At 37.8% G+C, this 24,860-nt stretch overlaps 1 protein-coding gene across 1 annotated transcript in view; it reads left to right on the forward strand.

Moving 5' to 3' along the window:
• TYR (tyrosinase) overlaps positions 1 to 24,860 on the forward strand; it is a 117,560-nt gene that overhangs the window by 90,450 nt on the left and 2,250 nt on the right. Inside the window, exon 4 of the mRNA XM_004619043.2 lies at positions 12,060 to 12,241. Within this exon, the coding sequence (XP_004619100.2) occupies positions 12,060 to 12,241 (182 nt within the window). The remainder of the gene's footprint in view (positions 1 to 12,059; positions 12,242 to 24,860) is intronic.

Consider the following 24,860-nt stretch of genomic DNA (forward strand, 5'->3'; position numbering starts at 1 on the left):
TTAGTGTTTTTGGCATATCGAATGCACCATGGGCCACTGGGAATGCTGCTCGGGGCAGGGAGGGAAGCTGGGCAGGGAGGGAAGCTGGAGCCCATCCCCTCTGAGGGTCCCTGGGGAAGACAGCCAGGCGCTTGGGCAAGGGACTCTTTGAATATATGTAAATATATATAAATATATGAATCCTCATATGCGTCTTCACTGGGACCCCTTGGAGGGACTGAGTTGCATTTCCCTTCCCTTCCCGAGCAGAGCCTCGACAGTCGAAAACCTCTGCAACCCAGCCACCGCCATGCTCAAGGCCACTCTCCACACATTTGGATGAGCCTCACACATGAAGGAACAGGCAGAGGAACCCAGGTGTGCGGGACCCTGGGCTGAGATCTCCAAGGCTGCTAGGATTGGGACTGGGACTCTTCCACCTAGATCCCCCATTTTCCAGTAGCTAGGCGGTCACACCAGAAACTGATCCCAGTGCCGTGTAATCCCTCTGGCCAACATCCAGAGACTATAAAACCAAGCTCCCAAAGCTTGGACATCTAATAGTTTAGTTCTCCCTCTTAGAGAACCTGACAAGCTTCCGAGATTCTACTGACTTATGGGAAAGCCTGGCAAGCTATCCATGGTGTATTTGTTATGACAAAAACACTAACAATAGGTCTCATTCCCCTGACCCTGAGAGAGCTTCCAATCGTTGGGAAAGATGAGTAAGGAGAAGCTGCTAAAATCTCAGGGCTGAGTGTAATAGAGACATTACTGGTTCCTGCTCGAGTAAATCAGCGAACAACAGGACGACAGTAATACAGTGGTATGAATCCTACAGTAAGAGTAAGGAGATGAAAAAATTTTTTTTTCCTTTTTGGGTCACACTGGGTGATACTCAGGGTTAACTCCTGTCTTTGTACTCAGGAATTACTCCTGGCGGTGCTCTGGGGACCATATGGGATGCTGGGAATCCAACCAGGGTCGGCCATGTTGGACATGGAGCAGGGCAGGAGCAACTCCTTCATGCCTAGTTCTTGCTTCACGTCTTGTTTTACTTAAACCTTTTTGTTTTTCTTGAAACCCTGCTTCTCCTCCCTGGACATCTGTGAGGGAAGGACAACTGTGCTGGAAACTCGGCGTTGGCAAATAGTTTCATAACTGCTAGCCGCTATCTGTAGAAGCCACCTAGACGCGGACAGGACAAACAGCTGCCAGGATGGTCTGAAACATGTCATAATGACCCACCTGTAACTGTCTGTACTGCTTGAGATGTGTAGTAAAACTTGCAATTTTCACTTATGTTTTTGTTTGAATTTGTAAGTGCGAGCTATGATGTAAGCAATAACTATAAAACTAGCAGCTTTTCCCTTGTTCAGGGTCTTGCTTGAGTCTGCGAGCCTAAAAGCTTGACCTCAGCTAGCTGGCTTCATAAACTCTGCTTGTATGTTACATTCCTGACTCAACTCTCTGTGGATTTGGAAAGGGGGAAATTATAGACTCCAAGCCCTACGGGCCGCGTGCAAGGCAAATGCCCTACTCGCTGTACTATTGCTCCAGCCCCCAAATTTAAAATGTTTTATAGAAAATATGAATAAGTCTATAAAGTTAAAAATGCATTTTATCTTTAAAAGAAAATATTGCCATTAGTTTAAAATATTATTTTATATATTATTCTTATGTATCTACATTAATAAGTATCACTGTATCACTGTCATCCTATTGTTCATTGATTTACTTGTTCGGGCACCAGCAACGTCTCTATTAAACTCAGCCCTGAGATTTTAGCAGCCTGCTGTGGCATCTCTCTCTGCCCCTGCCTTTCTTAAGCTTGTAGGCGTAGCCACGAGGATGTGAGTGAATGCCACACTCAGTGACAGAGTTCTGAGAATTGCTTTAATGCTTCTTACAAATCTGCTTTGAAGACTCTGAATTCCTTAACAGATTCTGTCCATGAATCTCTGCGGTGCTCCTTCAAACATGAATAGTAATGTAGCTGGATATTCTTGATGACTTATTCATTCTTGTTGAGCTTTTAATTTTTTTTTTACTATACCCCTTATTTGCTTCTGGCTCTTATTTGATAGGTCTGTTCGAATCTTGTGAGTATTTCTTTGTGTGTAAGTTCCTTTTTTGATATCATTGCTTTTAGTATTCTATCTTTATGGCTTTTGGTATTCTGATTATAGTGTCTTGGAATTTCCGTTTAGGTTTATTTTCATTGGAATCCTTTGTGCCTCTTGGCTCTCAGTGCCTCCATTCCTCAACTCTGGAAAATTCTTAGCTATTATTAATTTTACTGGGCTTGAGTGATAGCACAGCGGGTAAGGCGTTTGCCTTGCATGCAACCAACCTGCATTTCATTCCTCTGTCTCTTTCAGAGAGCCCAGTAAGCTACCAAGAGTATCCCGCCTGCACGGCAGAGCCTGGCAAGCTACCATGGCATATTTGATAGGCCAAAAACAGTAACAACAAGTCTCACAGTGGAGACGTTGCTGGTGCTGGCTCGAGCAAATTGATGAACAACGGGACGACAGTGCTACAGTGCTATTAATTTTACTTGGTTCTTCATAGGATTTGCCATCCTGTCCTTCAGGGATTCCAAAGGTTCTTGCATTGTTATTCATAACCTCATCCCATAGTTTTCAATGTGTTGTAGTTTCCTTTCAAATATTTTTCCATCCTCTAACGTTTTCTAAAGCTTTCCTGCACTTTATCTTTGTGCTCCTTGATCTTTTCTCAGCAGCTGTTACTCTGTTGCTCAGACCTCTCTTGCATATTTTCTATCACCTACCATACTCTTCCTTTCCATCACTTCTGAATGTAATTTTCTCATTTCTCTCATACTTTTTGTGTTTTGATGACTACCTGCACCATAATTTTTAGGAGCTCATTTAATATCCTCCACAGGGTTTGCTAAATCTATTCTCTGAGAATTTATAAAGCTGATTAGGACTAGTTGAGCCTCCTCAGCTATTATTTATTTTATCTTATTGAACTTAATCAGCTTCTATGACTTTTCACTATTTTGCCGGCTTTGCTCCTGCTGTGCTAAAGGAGAATCTTTGTAGTTATGCCCGATGGAAGTTTTTGAGGGATTAGGATATATGATACTTCTTTTCTCTGTCTCTAACCTTACCCAGTGGCAGGAAGCATAGATGCAATCTATGTAATGTGTGATCAGCAGAGCTGTTGCATTTTCACATACACAGCTGCAGTCAAGGTGGGCCAACTGAGAAGATGGCAGAGTAGGTCAGGCTTGGAGGCTTCTGAGACTCAAAGGGAAGAGAGAGGATTCAACTTCCTATCTGTAAATAACTTGGGACTGTTAGACAGGAGGTTAACCTAATCTGAAGAGTTGGAGGAACATGTAGAGTTTCTGGAGATGTGAAGATGGTCCTTCTGAGAACATTGCTTTTCTAAATTTTCTTATCTTATTTCCCCAATAATATTGTCAGCAGTTTACTTGAAATTATATCACTGATAAATAAAATACCAATCAGGATTCCCAAACTCTAATTTCAGAATGCATTTGTCTGTGACTCACAGAGCTCACACTACAATACTCTACAAGAGAAATAGGCAATAGTGCATGCAGTAGTAATGAGGATAGGTCTGCTGCTTCATGCTTTCCCTAAGAATTTTAAATCACTGGGCAATCTTCTAGGCTCCTACATCTATGTAATTTATATATTTAAGCTTGGGAGGAAAATGTCATTTATATCAGGAGTTGGGAGAAATAGGATGCTATGGATTTGAGTAAGCCAAAGTCAAACCAATGTCCATCACATCTCTTTAAATATTGAGATATTCAGATTCCGTGTTGACAGTTCAATATAATTAAAACCAAGATAATTTGCCCTGGATACATAATAAAGTGCATAATATGTTTGTCTTGGTCACACATAACCTAGATTCAATTTCAGAGATCCCATATGGTCCCCTGAGTCCCGACAGGCTTGATCCTTGAGCACAGAACCAGCCCTGAGTGCTGCCACATGTGGCCAAATGAAAACAAATGAGCAGCTAGAAAAATAGGTTGCACTCAACTTTTTATGACTTTCCATTCTTTCCTTTCAAATTGGTAGTCTACCAATTTCCCAGGAGGTAACACCCAACTCTCAACTCTCAGAGTAACCCAGGGAATGAACTCTGATCCTTGGATACTACTAGGAACCCCACCCTAAGGAAACATCAGCAAAGTGACAGTTCCTCGGCTGATTTCACTTCAAAATCAACAAACAAATTACTGAATTTTGCAATAAAAATTAATTCCCACCCATTAAGTCTATACTGGTATTGCAGGTGGAATTAAAAGGAGATACTATGAACAATTTCATAGCAACAAATGGCAGACCTATGTGAAATTGAAAAAAGTCCTAGAAAGGTACCAGTGAACAAAACTGACTCAAGAATACAGTAGGTAGGGACCTTATACACAACCGACCTGGGTTTGAACCCTGATGTTCCAAATGGTCCCCTGAGCCTACCAAGAGTAATTCCTGAGCACAGAGCCAGCACTCAGCACTTCTGGGTATAATCCAAAAAAAAAAAAAAAAAGAAGAAAAACAAAATGCGAACAGACCAATAGACCTACAAAAAGTACAGATGTTTTTTTAAAACAATAGTAATAAAAAACAAAAAAATGTCATTTAACATTGAAACCCTAAGGACCAAATGGACTAAGTACTGAATTCTACCAAACACTTATTTTGGTTTTGTGTTGTTGGGACACACATATTGGTGCTCAGGGCTTACTACAGATTCTTAACTTGGGGATCACTCCCGGCAGGACTCAGGGAACTACTATAGCTCCAGGCTCAAACCTGAGTTTCTTGCATGTAAGGCAAACACCTACCCACTGTACAATCTCTCCACTCCCCTCTGCTAGGCATTTAAAGAAAAACACTATTTAAAATCACACTATTTAATGAAATCAAACATAGAAACTTTTTCTTATTAATACTAGTTAAAATAATCTGATAACAAAGCCAGGCTACGCCTGCCAAACACCCTCTCCAATAAAAAGTAAAAATAAATTGTATAATTATATTTATGATAAAGAGTTATACAAGAAAAAAATTTTAAAACTAAGGGTTTTAAAATAAGCTATTTTTAACCACAAAGTAAGGGTTGAGGATATAGTATAGGGGTAAGGTGCTTATGTTGCACTTTCTAAAACTTGGTTTGTTCCCTAGTATATGATATCTTGAGCGCCAGCAGTAGTGTTCTCTGAGCACAGAGCCAGGAGTAATACCTGAACTCTGCCAGGTGGGGCCCAATCCTCCCACACAAATCTACAAAAATAGAACTAGTAAAAGAGTACTACAAAATCATGAAGTACAGAATCAAAATATAAAAAGTAGCTGTATTCCCCTTCCCATTTTTATTGAGGTACCTTCATTCAAAATATTTTTAGTGAGAGTGTTTTATGCATACAACCTGTTTCTAAATAACCGTAATGAATGACCTGGAAAAAAAATAAGAAAAAATTCTACTTGGAGTTGCACCACATTTAACACCACATTAAGTAACAAATTTCACCAAATGTATAATTCTTAAACTTGGGTGATATCTCAACAGGCTGGAGAGATGTTTTTCATTCTGGAAACCTAAGTTTAATCCACATCACCTCCTGGTTCTTTGAGCACTGGCAGAAGAGATTCTCAACCCTCCAAGCCAGTATTTACCCCTATACAATACCAGGTATTATCCTCAAATAAAAACAAGCAAAAATCTATGTCACACAAAATATAAGACATAAAGCTTCAAAACAATGTTAAAATAAATTCAATATATAAATCAATGGAGATGCAACCTTTTACATGAATTAGAAATTTTAGTGTCTTTAAAATGTTGGCATTCTTTAAATTAATCTATTATTCACTAATTGACCACTATTAATGTCTCAAGTAAAATAAGTAACAGGTCACTGTCACTGTCATCCCCTTGCTCATTGATTTGTTTGAGTGGGCACCAAAACATCTCTCAATTGTGAGACTTATTTGTTACTGTTTTTGGCACATCCAATACGCCACAGGTAGCTTGCCAGGCTCTGCCGTGCAGGCAAAATACTCTTAGTAGCTTGCCGGGCTCTTCCAGTGGGACAGAGGAATCAAACACGGGTCGGTCGCATGAAAGGTGAATGTCCTGCCGCTTTGCTATCGCTCCAGCCAAGTAACAGGTATTATAAAAATATCATAGAACTCCACTATAAGAAAAAAATAAATGCTGTCATTTGAGACAAAAAATGTGAATATTAAGAGGTTACAGTAATTAAAATAATTCATGTAGATAAATATAAATGTTGGATGAGGTTATTTCACCTATATATGAAATATATATGTGTGATACAATTGTTTTTGCATGACCATTTTTCATAAGGCCGTTCAGTAATTCTTGCAGGATTGGTTTAGTTGTTGCAAATTCTTCCAGCTCTTGTTTATTTTGAAAGATTCTTACATCCCTCCCTCAAGTGTAAATGATAGACTTGCAGAGTCGTAGAGTCTTGGCTGGAAGTATTTGTCCAATCAGTACTTTGAATATGTCATTCCTCTCTTGCCTAGCTTTTAGGATGTCATATGGAAGATCTGTTACAATTCTCCTATTGTTTCCCTTATATTTGAAAGTTTTTTCTTTCTTGCCACTTTAAGTAGTCTGTTTTTGTCTTATGATTTCACCATTTTGATTATTATGTATATTTCCATTCTTTTGTTTGAGTCTGTTATGTTTGGAACTCTTTGGTCCCTTGAATCTGTGAGGGAGTTTCTCAAGATATCAGGGAAGTTCTATTATTATTCCTTTAACCTGATGTTTATCCCCTTTCCCCTTTTCTTCTTCTCCTTGTATTCCTACGATTCAAAGATTCTCTATCTCGATATTATCTATCAAGAGTCTGACATTCCCCTCCATTGGTTTACTTTCCTTTTTTTCACTTCATCATTGTGATGGCTCATATTTTGTGTTAAATATAACTGGTATGCTCCTCTGCATGTTGAATTCTATTGCTGTGACTTGCTATTGTATTTTTTAACTCCTGGAATTAAATCCAGGCCCTGGATCAGTTCATCTTTACGTTGGTTCAATTTTCTTCCAGTGACTGCTAACACAACCTATGACCATTGTATGGAACATAAATTTGAGTTGCTCACCATGATAAGACTTGAGGGCTTCACAGAATAGGAAAGAATATTTACCCAATACCCATCTGATAAGGGATTAATATCCAGGATATAGAAGACACTAGTAGAATTGTATAAGAAAAATCTCCAACCACATAAAAAATGGGAAGAAGAAATGAACAGAAATTTCCTCAAAAAAGAAACACAAATGGCCAGAAGGCATATGAAAAAATGCTCCACATCGCTAGTCATCAGGGAGATGCAAATCAAAACAATAATGAGATATCATCTCACACCACAGAGACTGGCACACATTCAAAAAAACGAAAGCAACCAGTGCTGGCGTGGATGTGGGGAAAAAGGGATGCTCTTTCACTGTTGGTGGGAATGCCGACTGGTCCAGCCTTTCTGGAAAACAATATGGACAGTCCTTCAAAAACTAGAAATTGAGCTTCCATATGACCCTGCAATACCACTTCTGGGATTATATTTCAAGGATGCAAAAAGCAGAGTAGAAATGACATCTGTATCTATTCAATACAGCACTGTTCACAATAGCCAAAATCTGGAAACAACCCGAGTGCCCTAAAACAGATGACTGGTTAAAGAAACTTTGGTACATCTACACAATGGAATACTATGCAGCTCTTAGGAGAGATGAAGTCATGAAATTTGCTTATAAATGGATCGACATGGAGAGTTTCATGATAAGTGAAATGAGTCAGAAAGAGAGGGACAGGCATAGAAGGACTGCACTCATTTGTGGAGTATAGAATAACATCACATGAGGCTGACACCCAAGGACAGTAGATACAAGGGCCAGGAGGATTGCCCCACAGCTGGAAGACTGCTTCATGAGCAGAGGGGAGAAGGCAGATGGAATAGAGAAGGGATCACTAGGAAAATGATGGCTGGAGGAATCAGTCGGGATGGAGATATGTGCTGAAAGTAGGTAATGGACCAAACATGATGACCTCTCAGTGTCTGTGTTGCAAGCCATAATGCCCAAAAGTGGAAGGAGAGTATGGGGAATATTGTCTGCCATGGAAGCAGGGGGAGGGTGGGAAAGGGGGCATGTAATGGGGATATTGGTGGTGGGGAATGTGCACTGGTGGAGGGATGGGTGTTTGATCATTGTGAGATTGTAACCCAAACATGAAAGCTTGTAACTATCTCATGGTGATTCAATAACATTTAAAAAAAAAAACAACTTGAGGCCTGCCGCCAAGATGTGATCCCGGGGCCGCACATGTGTGCGGCCTGTCCGCAGCTGCATGAGCGTGACTCCAGACGCCAGCTAAATTTTTCGGCATGGGCAGCTCCTTGCAGAATGTCTCCAGACTGAGAACTAAGCCAAGGCCCCATGCCCGCCCAGGTGGGGAAAGGTATTTCTCTCTCTCGCCTCTTCCTTGTCAAGCGTGAAGGGCATGGTGACCGCCATATTATGACAACCACAGATGGGGTTTACAAGCTTGCAATGATCCAATACCTGGAAGAAATCTCCCTGGACTTAGTTGCTAAAGTACAGAAATCCAAAACCGACCTCATATCTCTTCACAACAGGTCTGACTCTAGTGGGGTACTCCTAACAATAATAGTGAGGTTTGTGTTGAAATATCGAATGTAACCAAAGTAAATAGAAAGTAAAGTGAAATTTATCAGTTACAAGGTGGGGGGGGGGGGCGGAGGGGCGGGATGGGAGGTGTACTGTGTGTGTGTTTTTTTTTTGGTGGTGGGATATGGACACTGGTGAAGGGATGGTTGTTTCAGCATTGTGTAACTGAGATTTTAGCCTGAAAGCATTGTAATTTTCCACATGGTGATTCAATAAAAAATAAAATTTTTTTAAAAAATTTTTAAAAATTTTTAAAAAAAGCAACTTGAGGGCTTACTTGTCAGGTTTTCTGTCCCTATCTGACAGTACAGGCAAAATCTTTGATTTCACCATTGTTCATAAATATTTTTAAGTGCTACAATTGGAGGACGAGATACCAGGTATCTGAGGTCTGACCTAATTTGTTATTTTTCAGTGAGCAGCACTCTTTGTAATCTATTGGTCTAAGGAGGTCTGTCTCCAGGATGTTACTTCACTAGTCATGCAGTTCAGTGTCTCATATATTTGTTCGTATAGAAAGGTTGAAATTGACATATTTGAGTAAATACATAAGACCCAAGAATGCTTGGATTTAGCAAGGTTGAAAAGAGGGTTTCGCAACAGGAAGGGGTGGCAGACAGCACAGGAGTCAAGGGAAAAATTAGGAGGTGGTCCCTTGAAGCACCTGAATAAGAAAAGAGTGCAGTCAGCATTGGCTTTTGGGGTCCTTCAGGGTGTGCCCTGGGTTTAAGAGGGATTTAGGAGTGGTTCCCTCAGTCCTAAGGACACAGGAAGGGGTAGCAAATGACATGGAAGTTTCTGGGCACACTCTGAACTCCTGAGAGATTTTTGTGAACAAGTGCTCATTTCTCAGGTTAAATAAAATGACCATTACTGTCAAACTCTCCTCCCTTATATTGATCTAACAAGTCTACTATCAACTTGAATAAAGCCTTGAAGTTTTGACTTTCTGTTTTAATAAACAATTAAATAAGTGTCTTGCATATCAATGGACACATATTTTACCTGGAATAGAATACCATGTCTCCTGTCCCACTTATATCATCTGGATACATACATAAAATGTTCCAGAAATTAAAAATGGAACACAGACATTTTTACTGCTATCAAGTAGAGATTTAATTTATGCCATACTTTTTTCTATAAAATGAGATCAATCAGATATCTGTCTTCTTGATTTTGGAGGGTTTAAATAAGCAAAATATATTTATTTTTGTGTTTTGTGAATTTATTTAGCTTTCATTTTTTCCAGGGGTAGATTATAAGATCTAGAGCAGCACAATGTTATGCAATGTTGAGCATTTATTATGTGGTTGGCAATAAGAAGAGTTTAGAAAGTAGGCTTCCTAATACACACATGCATATGCATATGTATGTATGTATGTGTGTAAGTATATATATGATATATTCTATATATGTATGCATGTATATATATGATATATGAGAATATATATACACATATTCTCAGTCAGGTGGCACATAGTTATTTTCCTGTAGTTGCATTTTGTTGTAAATAAATAAATGTCTGCCTCAATTTGTGTATGTTCCCTCACTGAAAAGAAAAGTGAGGTGATTATGAGATGGAATTACTAGAAGAATAGAATGCTTAATTAGTTAGTACATTAGCACTTTGTTTTCTTTATATTTTCAGCTCTATGGACAAACCCAGGATCCTTAAAAAAGGCAGGGAGTAACAAAAGCATTCAAGACCTGCTAAGTAGGATGAAGGAAAATAGAAGAGAAAGAGGGATTGTGATAATTCAAGGAAGAAAGCCAAATAAGTCACACATAACTGGATTTGCTTCTTAGTTTCTTTCAAGCTTATTCATTATTTTCTCTTTCTCTTTCCTTCTTATGATTCCACTGTATCTCTTTTTGTCGAGTACATTGTGCTTCTGATCTTGGTTTGCATATTTTTCTGTTCTGTAAGCATAAACTTATGATTCCATAGAGTAGGGCAAATACTGATTAATTAGTACAGGTGAGTACTGAACAAGCAGTTTATATTTCAAGATTAGTGTCAGCAGAGTTCTTTCCACCTTGCCTTAGAGAGAGAAAATAGGGGCATGAGAATCTAGTAGAAGCACCTGTCTTCTCACAACACAGGCAGAAACATTTCCATTACTCCATCTGAGAACACATAAGAGCAGTCTCAGAAGTGCTCACAGAGTACCTCGGGCTTTCAGGCGCGAGTCTGTGATTAATCCAAGCATCATATATTTATTTTTGGTGACAGCAATTAGGATGCAGACTTAGGTTCTTTTTAGTCAACCACTTTCCCTACCTGTGGTTATTGTGTGCAACAGAAACTAATGTGGGCGGTTTAAACAAGAAAATAATTTTCTGAGAAGATGTTGAGTAGTTCAGTAACGTAGTGAGTTTAAAAACAGATAAAAAATTGGGAAGAGGGAAGCCAGTGTAGCAAGTAATTTTTTAAAATGCTATAGAACACAGGATTTCCCCTGGACAAAGCAGATTTTGCTCAGCCCTTCCTCCAGCCTCTAAATGCTGAGTATTGATCCCACACTGCATTGCGTGGACATAGAATGTTCTTCCTTCTCCTTGCTCCTTTATCCCGTCATCTCCTGTTTCCAGGTCTAGTATGGCACATCAGTGATTGAGGACTGCTCCTTTATGTCAGAGTACACTAACTGCAGGGGAAATCGGTAAACCAGAAAAAATGTTCATAACCTCTGTCTTGGGAAATGAGTTCTTTCTTCCCGGAATCATGAAGCAACAATATCACCAAAAGTAACAAGGGAATTGAAATTATTATTAAAGTCCCTCACAATGACCAAAAATGACCAAATTCCTGTCCTGCGTCCAATTTTGTTTATGGCATTTTCCTTCGGTTAACTTTATCTGAGAGAAGAAACACTGGTGGGGTGGTGCGGGGTGGGGAGGACACACGGGGTTGTGCTCAAGGCTTGCTCTTGGCTCAATGCTCCAGGGCCTCTCTGGGTGGGGCTCAGGAGATCATGTTCATGCCAAAGTTCAATCCTGGGTCAACGTGTGCAATGCAAGGCCTTGACCTCTGTCCTGTTTCTCTGGACTGTCAGTCAACTAAATAAAAATTCACTCTTGTTCTGAAATATATTGGAAGTTCTAAGGTTATCATGTACATTTTACTCATTTTCTAGTGAATATGTTAATTATCCAAGGTTTTCTTAAATAATATTTCTTTCAAATAAAATATCTTTAGAAATAGATTAAACTTGTTCTTTACACAAATTTTCAAAACTTAAAACCAAATTTTGTATATGTCTATTTCCTGAACTTTTATGCTGCTTGTTGCTTCTCTTTAAGAATACATTACTGAGTCTGGATGATCCTCTCCTCTGCAGTATTTTTGAACAGTGGCTCCGGAGGCACCAACCCCTTCAGGATGTCTACCCAGAGGCCAATGCACCTATTGGACATAACCGAGAATCCTACATGGTACCTTTTATACCACTCTTCAGAAATGGTGATTTCTTTATTTCATCCAGAGATCTGGGCTATGACTATAGCTATCTACAAGACTCAGGTAAAGTCCATTTTTCCCCATATGAATTACTGAATCTAATGAACCATTTTAAAAATGCACAAAATATTGTTCTTCAAATGTTTTCTCTGAACATTTTAAATTGAAAAATATGTTACAACCTGTAATGTATTGCTAATTTAGAAGTAGATGAACCATGTTTCAAATGTATTTCAATTTATATCCATTCTTATTAATATGGTGGTTCTGTGTGTGGCCAATAGGAGAAAAGTACAATTTAAATGACAAAAGAAAGAATTTTGAGACCACTGAGTGACCTCCTTGGGATATTTTACTTTAATTTCCTAAATATTATTTTCATAACTTATGATCAGACTTCCTCAAAATGTTACTGTGAAAGTTAAAAACCAATATTCTAATGATACTGGTATAGTACAGCAAAAGATAAAGACACTTTAGTATTATGTTTGAAACTTCTTCTAAGGTGAACAGTAAAAAAATTTAAGCTTGTTTAATAAAAATGATGGTAATATTTACATAATGATAATTGTTATGGTTATACCCATAGTAGTAGTAGCTACATCCAGTCTACATAATATTACTGAGCATGTCAGTATTATGTTGGTACACTAAAAACAGATAGTTATATTTCCTAATACTGCTAATACCTAGGAACCTGTTACATGCATATTTTTACATACCATGTTATAATCATATATTTCTGTATTACATATATTGAGAGGTGAAATACAATTTCAATTTGAAGGCAGATGATTGGGGAAGTAATATTTTCAATTAAGTGTAAATTTTATTTTATTGTTGATTGAAGAGTGATACCACAGAACCAACATAGAATAAAGCTTACCAGCATAAGTTGAAGTTTCAGTGAAAGTTATTTCTTTGGGGAGCTGTTGAGGGTGAACAATGGGTAGAGCACTTGACTTGCACAGGGGTCACCGGATTGGATCCCCAATAACCCATGTGTTCTCCTGAGTCTTTCATTAATGATCCTTGGGTGCAGAGCCAAGAATAAATTATGAGCACTGCTAGGCATAACTCAAGAAATAAGTAAATTAATAACAACAAAAGTTATTTCTCTCAAAATTTAATTCTTAATGTTTTAAACATATAATATAAAACATCAATATAGGCCAAGTGGCAACTGGAGCCCCGCCCCCAACTCTGCACCCAGGTCAGGCCCACTGCCTTTAGAAGGCTTCTGGGGAGTCCCCCACTGGAGCTACGGGAGGGAAATCTAACATCAAAGGAGCTACAGAGTCTTGAAACTAATTTTTCAAGGAGCAAATTAACACCTTTCTTAACCAGCAGTGTAAGAGAGTCCCTTTTGCCGCACATCCATGCCAACAGCGGTTGCTTCTATTCTTTTGGATGTGTGTGAAAAGCCATTTATATAAACCAGTTAACTGTAGAAGCAACAGCCCTATACAGTAAAATGGCAATACAGTCCTTTGCATCAATAATTTCTTTGAATATCAATGGACTGAACTGTACCATCTAAAGACACCAATTAGAATAATGAATCAGAAAGCAAAGTCCATCCATTTTCTGCTTCCAGGAAACATTCTAAAATCACAGGATAGACATAGACTCAGGGCGAAATGATGGAAAACAAACAGTAAACAGATAAAATCTGGCACAGACATATTTATATCAGACCAAACAGCTTTAATTTAAAAAAAAGGTAATTAGAGATAGGGATGGGCAATACGGACTGGGTAAAGGAACAGTAGATCAAGAAGCACTATAATTAATATATATGCACCAAATATAGGGCCAGCAAATTGTAAAATGTTTTCGCTTACAAACTTAAAGAAAACATGTTTGAAAAAACAATAGTAGTTAAGGACTTCAAAACTCCACTCTCCCTGAAGGCATGGGTTCCCGAACTTTGTATGAGGGAAGTATAAGCACAAAAGTGTATAAATCTGTAACTGTACCCTCACGGTGATTCTCTAATTAAATATAAATAAATTAAAAAAAAATAAAAAATAAAAAAAAAAACTCCACTCTCTCAACTGGAAAGATAAACTAGACAGACTGCCAGTAAAGACATAAGAACATTGAAGAGTTAGAAGAGATGGGATTAATGGATTTATACAAAGCCTGATTCCCTCAAAAGGCCAAATACACATTCTTCTTAAGATAGGTCACATATTAGACCACAAGACAAACCTACATAATTTCAAAAATTTAAAAATCATGGCAAGTATTCTATCAGACAACAATGCCACAGAGATAGAAATAAATCATAAAAATATGTGGAAAACTGTAACACCTGGAGACTAAGCATCATGCTGCTAAATATGTTGCAACAATGTTGCAGTAAGGTTTAACTTGACAGTCCAAGGCATTTAAGACATGCACTAAAGAAATATACATTTTGGGGAGGAGGTTTTTGTATTGTGGCCTGCTGGAGAGGTGGAGAGCAGCCTGTTCAGCCCTCTTTTATTAACTAGGTTGATGTTTTAACCAATGATATTCAGCCACATAGGCAGAATATGCAAATTAACTTAGTCCACAGAAACAGTATCAAAGTCAGTTACATTGCCGGAAGTATAGTCAGTTAAAGTAGAAGTAACAGAAAAACAATGTTTACAGCCAAGCCTAGCTAGGCATGAGATTATGGGATGTTGTATACCAACATTTGTATACCAACATGTATACAACATGTTGTATACCAACACAGAACCAACAACTGTTCTGTGTTGGCAGGAATTTGGTGGAAAAAGAACTTTATCCACTGCTCTTTGTAATGTTGTCTGGTTCAACCCCTGTGGAAAACATTATGGATAGTTCATAAACTTAAAATTGAGCTAACCTTGTATCACTTGCATCATTTGTCGATTTGTTCGAGCGGGTGCCACAAATGTCTCCATTCGCCTCTGTCATGGGCTAGTATAGCCCAATGGTGTCTGCTTGCTCCAGGAACACGAAGAGCCTCAAACTGTTCATTCAGGGTCTTGACGAAGAAGTCTGACCATCTCATAGGTCTTTTGACATTCCGTGGAATCCAGATGGTAACAACTCTAGTCCAGTGGTCATCTCTAAATCACATTACGTGTCCAGCCCATCTGATTTTCAATGCCTTGGCAAACAAGACAGCATCCCTGATTCTTGATCATCGATGGAGGTTGGAACTCTGGATTTCTTCTCTAACTTTAGTGAAATGTGATACTCAAAGCATAGCTCTTTTGATTCCTCTTTGGGATACCTGAATAACGTTCTTATCCTGTTTTTATAGGCCCCAGGTCTCTGAGGCGTACGTTAGTGCAGGAAGAATAGTGGAGTCAAAAATATGTGCCTATAGCCAAGGGTTCTTCATCTTCTTAACCACTTCTTTGACACTCTTTAAGGTGTTCCATGCTGCTCTCTTCCTCCTGCACAGTTCAGATGCTAGGTCATTCCTCATGTTGAGTTCTCAACCTAGGTACACAAAACTGCTGCATTTGGAGATGTTTATTCCATTGAGAGCAAATGGAACATCAGGAACAAGTTTGTTTCTCATGAACATTGTCTTCGTGCGATCCAGCTGCAGTCTGACCTTTCCACACTCACTGCCGAAGTCGGCCAGCATTTATGCCACTTGGCTGATATTTGGTGTTACAAAAATGATGTCATCAACGAAGTGGAAGTGGTATGTTTGCCGACCATCTATCTTCACTCCCATTCCTTCCTATTCCAATCGTCGCATGATGTTCTCCAGGGTAGCACTGAAGAGTTTCGGTGAAATGGTGTCGCCCTGCCGAACCCCTCTCTTTACGTCAATGATCACTTCTTTGTAGAATGGTGAGATCCTGGTGGTGAATCCGTAATACAGCTCATGGAGGATCCTGATACATTGAGTTTGAACGCCCTGTTTGGTTAAGGCTTCAATGACTGCTTCATTCTCAACAGAAGCAAAGGCCTTCTTAAAATCAATGAACGTTAGACAGAGCGGCATCTTGAACTCTCTTGAAACTTCAATGAGCTTGGTCACCATGTGAATATGGTCGATCGTGACAAATCCTTTTTGGCACTTGGCTTGCTCAAATGGTTGTCCTTCATCTAGTGTTCTGCCAATCCTAACTAGGATGACTTGAATGAATAATTTGTAGATGACAGACAGCAGGCAGATCAGCAATAGTTGCCGATGTCATGGATGTCTCCCTTCTTGTACAACAGGACGGACATGCTGGTTTTTCATTGGGACGGAGCTACCCAGCAATTCCACTTTTGGGAATCTACATTCAGGACATAAAAACATTCATTCCAAAGGATAGATGCATTATTATACCATTGTTTATTGCAGTACTCAGTACAATAGCCAAAATTTGGTATCAACCTAGATATCCAAGAAGAGATCAATATATCATAAAAATATGGAATAATATGGCATATATGATGGAATACTATGCAACTGTAAGGAATGAGGAAATCATGCAATTTGCTGCAACTTGGATGGAACTGGAAGATATCATGTTAAATGTTACACATAAGCCAGAAGAAGGACAAGCACAGCATGATATCACTTATATATGGTATTTAGAGTAACTTGAGGAAATACAATGTTTTAAATAGGGTGTGCCTCTATCACTCTTAGCCCCAAGAGAAGGGAGGAGAAGGAGAAAAATAGAGGAAAGGGAGAAGATAAAGATTAGAAACAGTGGGGGCAGAGACCAAGGGGACTCAGGCACATTGGGGATGTTCAGGAATGATAGAGCTAAATATGAAAACTACAGATCAACAACACTGACATCTCTAGACCCAAACTTTTACCAGGTAGAATTCATCCCAGACATGCAAGGATGACTTGATATATGAAACTCAATCAATGAAATACACTAATGCCAATACAAATGAAAGTACAAATTAATAGATTATCAATCATGTATTATAGTATTTATTATGCACATTTGCTATGCATATTTCTCAGTTTGTGCATTTTTTCTATTCTATAATCATATTTAATAATTACTTGAAGAAAACTTTCAGTCAAGTACTTTGAAAACATTGGTAAACAACTGTATTTTGGCTTCATAAAACATATCCTAATGGAGGAGAAAGACTAAATAATCTGCTTACCTAATTATTCACATATTGAGATCAACTATGTTTCAGTATTGTTTAATGTCAGAATTTAGCTATATGGCAGAATGTAGTAAATACTAAAACAAGCATTTTGATTATTATTTTTTCTGTACTATTAAGATAATAAGATCCATTAATCAAATTTAAACAAACAATAATAAAATTTTATTTAAGTTCACATTACTATGACTCTAGCTTGTAGACAATTTGGTAGCAATGACAAAGTACATTGAGGGATGACATTGAAAATTTTTTCTTGAAAAACTTCAAGAAAATGCTATTATACTTCATTAGTGTAGGGGTGAGGGTAGACTACTCTCAGTGAAGAAGGAGAAAAAGTATGAACAAATTTCATATTACACTGACAAGTCAACATTTAGAGAGCTTAGAAGATTATTTCTATGTTGGGTATGGAAGTATGGAAGAAGAGTTTTAAGGTACCTTTAAACTCTTTGGCCTATGAAAGTGATGAATGTTGTGCAATGTACTGATTTAATAACTATAGGAGCAAGACTAAACACAGAGTGAATCTAAGGGATCTTTGTTATGTGGAGAGTGTGGTAACATGAGATATCAGAGTATGTCTCTGGCCAATTGCATAAATAAAAATTATGCAAATAATTAATCTAAAAAGTTGTCTATAATTCAAATACTAATGAGAGCTATATCAGCATATATTTTTAAAATTTTATTTGAGGCACCAATAGTGTTAATTTCATGCAGACAACATTCCAACTCCATACCCTCCACTGTTGTCCACTTGTTATATCATCCAATCTCCCTGGTTTTAAATAATGATGTAAATTTTATTTTCTAAGTAAATAAAAGATCAGAAAGTGTATAATTTTAAGTCATGGAGTCATACTGTTGCACTGCCGTCCCATTGTTCATTGATTTGCTCGAGTGGGCACCAGTAACTTCCCCACTGTGAGATTTGTTGTAACTGTTTTTGGCATATCGAATACGCCGAGGGTAGCCTGCCAGGCTCTGCATGCGGGTGGGATACTCTCCGTAGCTTGCCAAGCTCTTTGAGAGGGACGGAGGAATCGAACCCAGATCAGCTGAATGCAAGACAAAGGCCCTCCTGGCGCATATGCTGCATGAACCCATGTGCTGCTTGCGCCTATGTGGCTGAGCAAATGTGTTGCCCACATCTCCCCTCTTGAGATGTGAACTTTCATGCTTTCATGTCTAGTGCTAGGATGTGTGTAGAGCTCTCTCCACCCTTGGAGAAGCCGCGTTTTCTCTTGAGCACATTACTCTTACTATTCTCTCTTCTACTTATCCCTTCCTCCTTCACACAAAAAGCCTTTAAATAAAATCTGTTTACTTCAAAAAAAAAGATATTTTTATTTCTAATCCCTATATGCTTTCACATGCATTTTCTATAAGATTTTTCCCAACATCCAAATGTATCCTGTTTACTGAAAAGACAACTAAAATAACTAGATGAGAGAAGAAACAGGAGACTTAAATTTATGTTATGAAGTTACATGCTGCTAATTAAATTTTCAAAAATAAAAATAAATTTATGCTTCCTGTTTATCATACTTTTTATACATATATAAATACACAGAAAATGTTAGAGTATTTGCTCTTAAAATATGAAATTTTAATTATCTATCTTTTATTTCGCAAATTGTTTTATTGATTGTTCAGTTTTACTTTCAAGAATTTAAAGCATATCTCTACATATAAAGCATATATCACATATATACATATATGTATGTAATATAAAGTATATATGTTACTATTATGACATGTTTTATATGTATATACTGCATATATAGCTGTGTGCAGTGCATGCTGCTGCTTTTTGTTTGGTAGCTACTTTTTGCTTGGCATGATTTTCTATCACTATTTCGTACTGAAATTCTAACTCATTTCTTAAATGAGTGCAGTGGTCTAGGACACTTCACTGACCCCTCAGAGAAGTACAAGGGGTTCTGCCCATGACCGCATTGAATCTTCTATATACTTAGAACACTTCCTCTTGAAGTCATTTCCTGCCTTGCTACCCATTAATCACCTCTTCTGGTTATTGTTACTTTTAAACTAGGCACTTTGCTTTATTTGTTTTATCTAGTATGTAGACTACCCTCTGGCTTCTAATGTATTTCAGAGAGCATTTGATGAATGAATGAATGAAAAAAAGTAATGAACACAAGAATGAAAATATCAAAAACATACTATTCAGGAGGTTGTGATTATACCTAAATTAAAAATGCATTAAAATAATTATATCACATAGATAATTACACCATGTCAAAAGGGAACAAAGTGTTTCAGAATCTGAAAGAGAAAGTTAGTGACCCAATGATCTAAGAAGATTTGATAAAGAAATATAATTTATTTTTGGCCACAGATGGCAGTGATCAAGAGCTTCCCCAAGATCCATGCTGAGGGTTGGTCCTGGCAGTGCTGAAGGAAGATACACGCTATGTCAGAAATAAAATCTGGACCTCTCCTGTGTAAAGCATGAGTCATCATATAGAAAAGATTTCTGTTGTTGGATCTGGAGAGTATAAATACAGATAAATTTACTTTGGAATGATAGAAATCAATAACATTTAGAATTTTTTCTTATATGTTATGAGCTAAGGTATATTTTTTATTTTCAATATTAGAAGAAAACTCTGTTAGATCTTTATTTTATTAAGTCAGGAAAATAGTAATTAAGTGCCTATATGTTTGCTGTATGGGTAATAGGACACATGAATTTACTTGGGAAGTATAGAGCATGTGCACAAACTAAATAAAAGAATGACTAAACATTAACATGAAAGAAGAATTAGAAATCGACTGAATGAAACTGAATGAAACTGACTGAATGAAACAAAGACAAAAAGATTCTCTCTTTTAATATTGGAAAAAGAAATAGTTTTTAAAAATTCTTCTGATCCAAAAATATTCCTATTTTAATGTTTCTTAGCATTAATCATTTTATGATGAACAGTGGGACTCATTTTAAATTTGATTCCTGACTGCTGCACAATCTTTCCAAAATATTTTATATATAAGCTTTGTTATCCCAAAATTTGCTAATAGGTTTTAGGTTGATTTTAGTTTTGATTATTATAAATAATATTACTATGAAAATAATGGTGCAAAATTTTTTTTAGAATTGCTATTTTAGTAAACAAGTCTGTTTTATCCTAAGTTTGTAAATCACATTTTATTATATACGAAGTTATCATGCAATTCAATTCTTAATCATCCTAAATTACTATACAAAATATAATTATTTTATTTGAATGTCTGAAGTGAAAATGATAGAAACTCACATGGAAGTTTTTGTATGTTATATAACATAAATTTCAGACACCAGATCTGTTCCTTTCTTGTAGTTGCATAAGACCTAGGGTTTGCTTTGGACATATGAATCATGATGAATCACTAACAGAGTATCTTCCTTCCAGTTAATCAAAGAATAAAAAGGAAAATAAAAAATATATTTTTCTTCCTAAGGGAACTGGCTTCAAAGTACATGCATTACCTTATCTCAGGACTTGAGTCATGAGAAACAATCATCACTATTTGCTGAAAGATGTACTCTCTCTTCCCATTGCACTACAAAATATATGAGCATATGCATAAGACAGAGTATTTTCAATGCAGTGAATAATTATAACTTATAAACTTTGAGGGGAAAATCATGCAAAAACTGTGTCTATAGCAATATTTTTATTTAAAATGGTAATAATTTTTAATTATGAAAAATTATTAAAATCAAACTACAAAACAATATTTAAATAAAAGAGGACATGAGGAAATGGAAATACATCTGCTGTTCATGGATTGAGAAGATTAATATTATCAAAAAAAATTAATATTATCAAAATGGTAATATTCTCCAAGCATTATATAGATTCAATGCAGTCCCCAAAAGATACTCATGTCATTTTAAAATATATATTGATAAAACACTCCTGGAATTTGTATAGAACCATATTCCTACTCCCCTGAATATCTGAAGAAATCCTTGGACAAAGAAGATGGGAGGCATGACTTTCCTCAACTTCAAACTGTAGTACAGTGTGGTAGTACTTAAAACAGCATGGTACTGGAATAAAGACAGGCCCTCATCTCAGTGGAATAGATTTGAATAACCTGAAGCAGACCCTCAAGTATGTGATCAGTAAATCTTTGATAAAGAGCAAAAAATATGAAGTGGAACAAGGTAAGCATAAGAGGCTTTCCTTGGGAATGGTGTTGGGAAAATTGATCAGCTACTTGCAAAAAAATTAACTCAGACCTCTTTCTAATGCCAAAACATAAAGTAAAATAAAATAAAAATGATACCAATTAAAGATCTTGATACCAGACTTGAATCCATAAGGTACATAGAGGAAACATAGGCAGAACTCTCCATCACATTAAAACTAAAGACATCTTCAAGAATAAAACATAAAACACCACTGAACAAGAAATTGGGAACAAAGATCATCAAATGGAACTACACCAAATAAAGAAGATTCTGAATTTTAAAGGAAACAATCACCAGCATATAGAGAAAATTCTCAGAATGGGAAAAAAAATTGCCCAACACTCATCTGATACCAGGTTAATGTCTAAGAAATATAAGGTACTCATAGAACTTTACAGGAAAAATCATCCAACCCATCAAAAATTGGGGAGAAGAAATGAATAGAAACTTTCTCAAAGAAGAAACAGAAATGGTCAATAGACACATGACAAAGCACTCTACATCACTAATAATCAGGGAGATGCAAATAAAAACAACAATGAGAGATCTCACACCACAGAGGTTAGCACACATCAAAGAGAACAAATAGTTCTGACATAAATGCAGAGAGGAGACTCTTATTCACTGCTAGTGGAAATGCGAATTGATCCTGTCTTTCTGGAAAATAATATGGACATTCCTCAAAAGCCTAGACAATGAGCTTCCATATGACCCAGCAATACCACTCCTGCAGATACACCCCAACAGCCTAAAACACACAACAGAAAAGCCATCTGCACTCTTATGTTCATTCTAGTACTAGTCTGTATAAAAATAAAAAGAAAAGGCGCGGGCGAGGGAAGGGATGCCTCACCGCACGGAGCCAGGCACAGGGCCTAGGGCAGCAGCCGTCTCTCCCGCCACCCGAGTTCGGTAGCCTCCGGCCGCTTCCCCCACCCCGGGGAGGTTGATGGCGAAGATGTGGCAGGCGAAGGAAGGAACGGAGCCAAGATGGTTGGTCTCACTTGCAGTTTATTCCAATCTTCCCTCTATACACTCTCCGTCTTCTCTGCATTTTTACGCGCGCCCTACCTTCTCTCTGAACCCCCTTTTATTGATCATGGCCCTTCCAAAGGGCGCAATACATTGACGTCACCAAAGCACCGAAAGATCTTACAGGAAGGACATTGAGGCAACATAATTCTCTTGTATCTGCAGGCCCTTAATCTAGGCCCCCGGAAAGAAGATACAAAAGCAAAACCAAAGCCTTCTTTGGGCTGAAAGCACTGGGATTTACATTCCAAAGACTAGGCTGGGCCAGAGCCTGGAATCTACAAAGTCAAGTCAATTCTGGCTAGCACCTTAGATCCGGGTCAAAGATCAGCTAGGTTTTCAGTGACAAAAGATTTCTGTAACAAAACTCCAGAAGGCAGCTGGAAAAGGGAAATATTCCAACACTAGTCACAGTAGCCAGAATCCAGAAACAACCGAAGTGCCTGAGAACAGATGACTGGATAAAGAAACTATGGCACTTCTACACAATGGAATATTGTGCCGCTGCTCAGAGAAAAAGAAGTCCATGAAATTGCTCATATGTGTATGGACATGGAGAGTGTCATGCTGAGTGTAATCAGAGGGACAGGGACAAACATAGAATGATTGATTTCATTTGAGGGATTAAAAATGTAACAGAACCATGCCATGTGAATGGTACCCAAAGAGAAATAGAAACAAGGGCGAGGAAGATAGTCCCTGGTAGGAAGTTTCTCACAGAAGGGGATAGGGAATGCAGTTAGAACAGAGAAGAGACCCACAATTACAATGATTGTTGGAAATTAACTCTCTGGATAAGAACTGAGTGCTGAAAGAAGGTAAAATGATATGCATAATACTCTTTCAGTGTTACAAATCACAGTGCCTTGGATTATCACTTGAATGAGTTCATTCAAGTGATACTCTTTCAGTATTATAAACCACAGTGCCCAGAAGAAAACTGAGAGAGATAATGAGAAAGAGAGAGAGAGAATGAGAGAGAGACAGACAGAGAGAGACAGAGGGAGACAGAATGTCTGCCATGAAGCACAGAGGCAGGCTTTGGGGGTGGGGAAAGGTGGGGAGGGGCAGGTGGAAGGGAAACGGCTGGGAAATGTGCACTGGTGAGAAGACATGTATGAATGAAACTCAATCATGAGCAGCTTTGTAACTGTGTATCATATGGTGAGTCAATTAACAATTTAATAAATAAATGGAATCATAGTTATGGCAAGAGAAATATGCAAGAAAGCCAAGGCATGTACCTCACTGGTGTTTGATCTCTGACACCAGATAGCTTTTGAGCAGCACCAGGTGCAGCCCCGGATATCCCCCAAGCATTTCTAGGATGACTGGTGCTTTCAGGTACCATAGGACAATGATGGCCACAGCCTCTGAGCCTCACTCCCAGTTGCCCTGACTGAACAGCCACCTGAGTACCCCCTATCCTGGAGTGCACTTGGGAGACCCCTCTTTACAAAGAAGAAAGTTACGGATATGGATTTGGCTCCAAATTATACTATTTTGTTAAACAGATGAGAAAAAAAGAATTAAAGAGCTTGAAACAGTATCTATGAGAAAATTCTCATATATAATCTGATATTATAATAATTTCTAATTGTTTAAAGATATAATCAGAGTAAATAGCAGAAAGTGTCGCAAGTAGTTGATGAGAAATAGGAGTAAGGAGAGATATATGTGTTTGGAGTAAGGGAATTTTATATTTCTTCTTATAAATATCTTTAATAGGGGCCGGAGCGATAGCACAGCAGGTAGGGTGTTTGCCTTGCATGCGGCCGACCCGGGTTCGATCCCCGGCATCCCATATGGTCCCCCGAAGCACTGCCAGGAGTAATTCCTGAGTGCAAAGCCAGGAGTAACCCCTGAGCATCGCTGAGTGTGACCCAAAAAGCAAAAAATAAATAAATAAATATCTTTAATATATTCAAATCTACATAGAAAACATCTACTATGATCTTTTATATTCTGTGTTTACAGAGTAACTATATGCAGATATTAATATACTTTTTTACTCAAATATTACATAATTTACTAGTCACCATAATTATATTTTTATTATTATTTTTTATTGAATCACCATGTGGAAAGTTAGAGCTTTCAGGCTTAAGTCTCAGTTATACAATGCTCAAACACCCATCCCTTCACCAGTGAACATATTCCACCACTAGGAACCTCCCCCCACCCTCCTACCCCTCTCCTGTGTAGCTGATAAATTTCACTTTACTTTTCTCTTTACTTTGGTTACATTCAATATTTCAACAAAAAACTCACTATTATTGTTTGGAGTTCCCCCCTCCCAAAGTCAGACTTGTTGAAAAGCAAGCATTTGATAAT

The sequence above is a fragment of the Sorex araneus genome, chromosome 1 (assembly GCF_027595985.1).
Source record: "Sorex araneus isolate mSorAra2 chromosome 1, mSorAra2.pri, whole genome shotgun sequence".
NCBI classification, from domain to species: domain Eukaryota; kingdom Metazoa; phylum Chordata; class Mammalia; order Eulipotyphla; family Soricidae; genus Sorex; species Sorex araneus.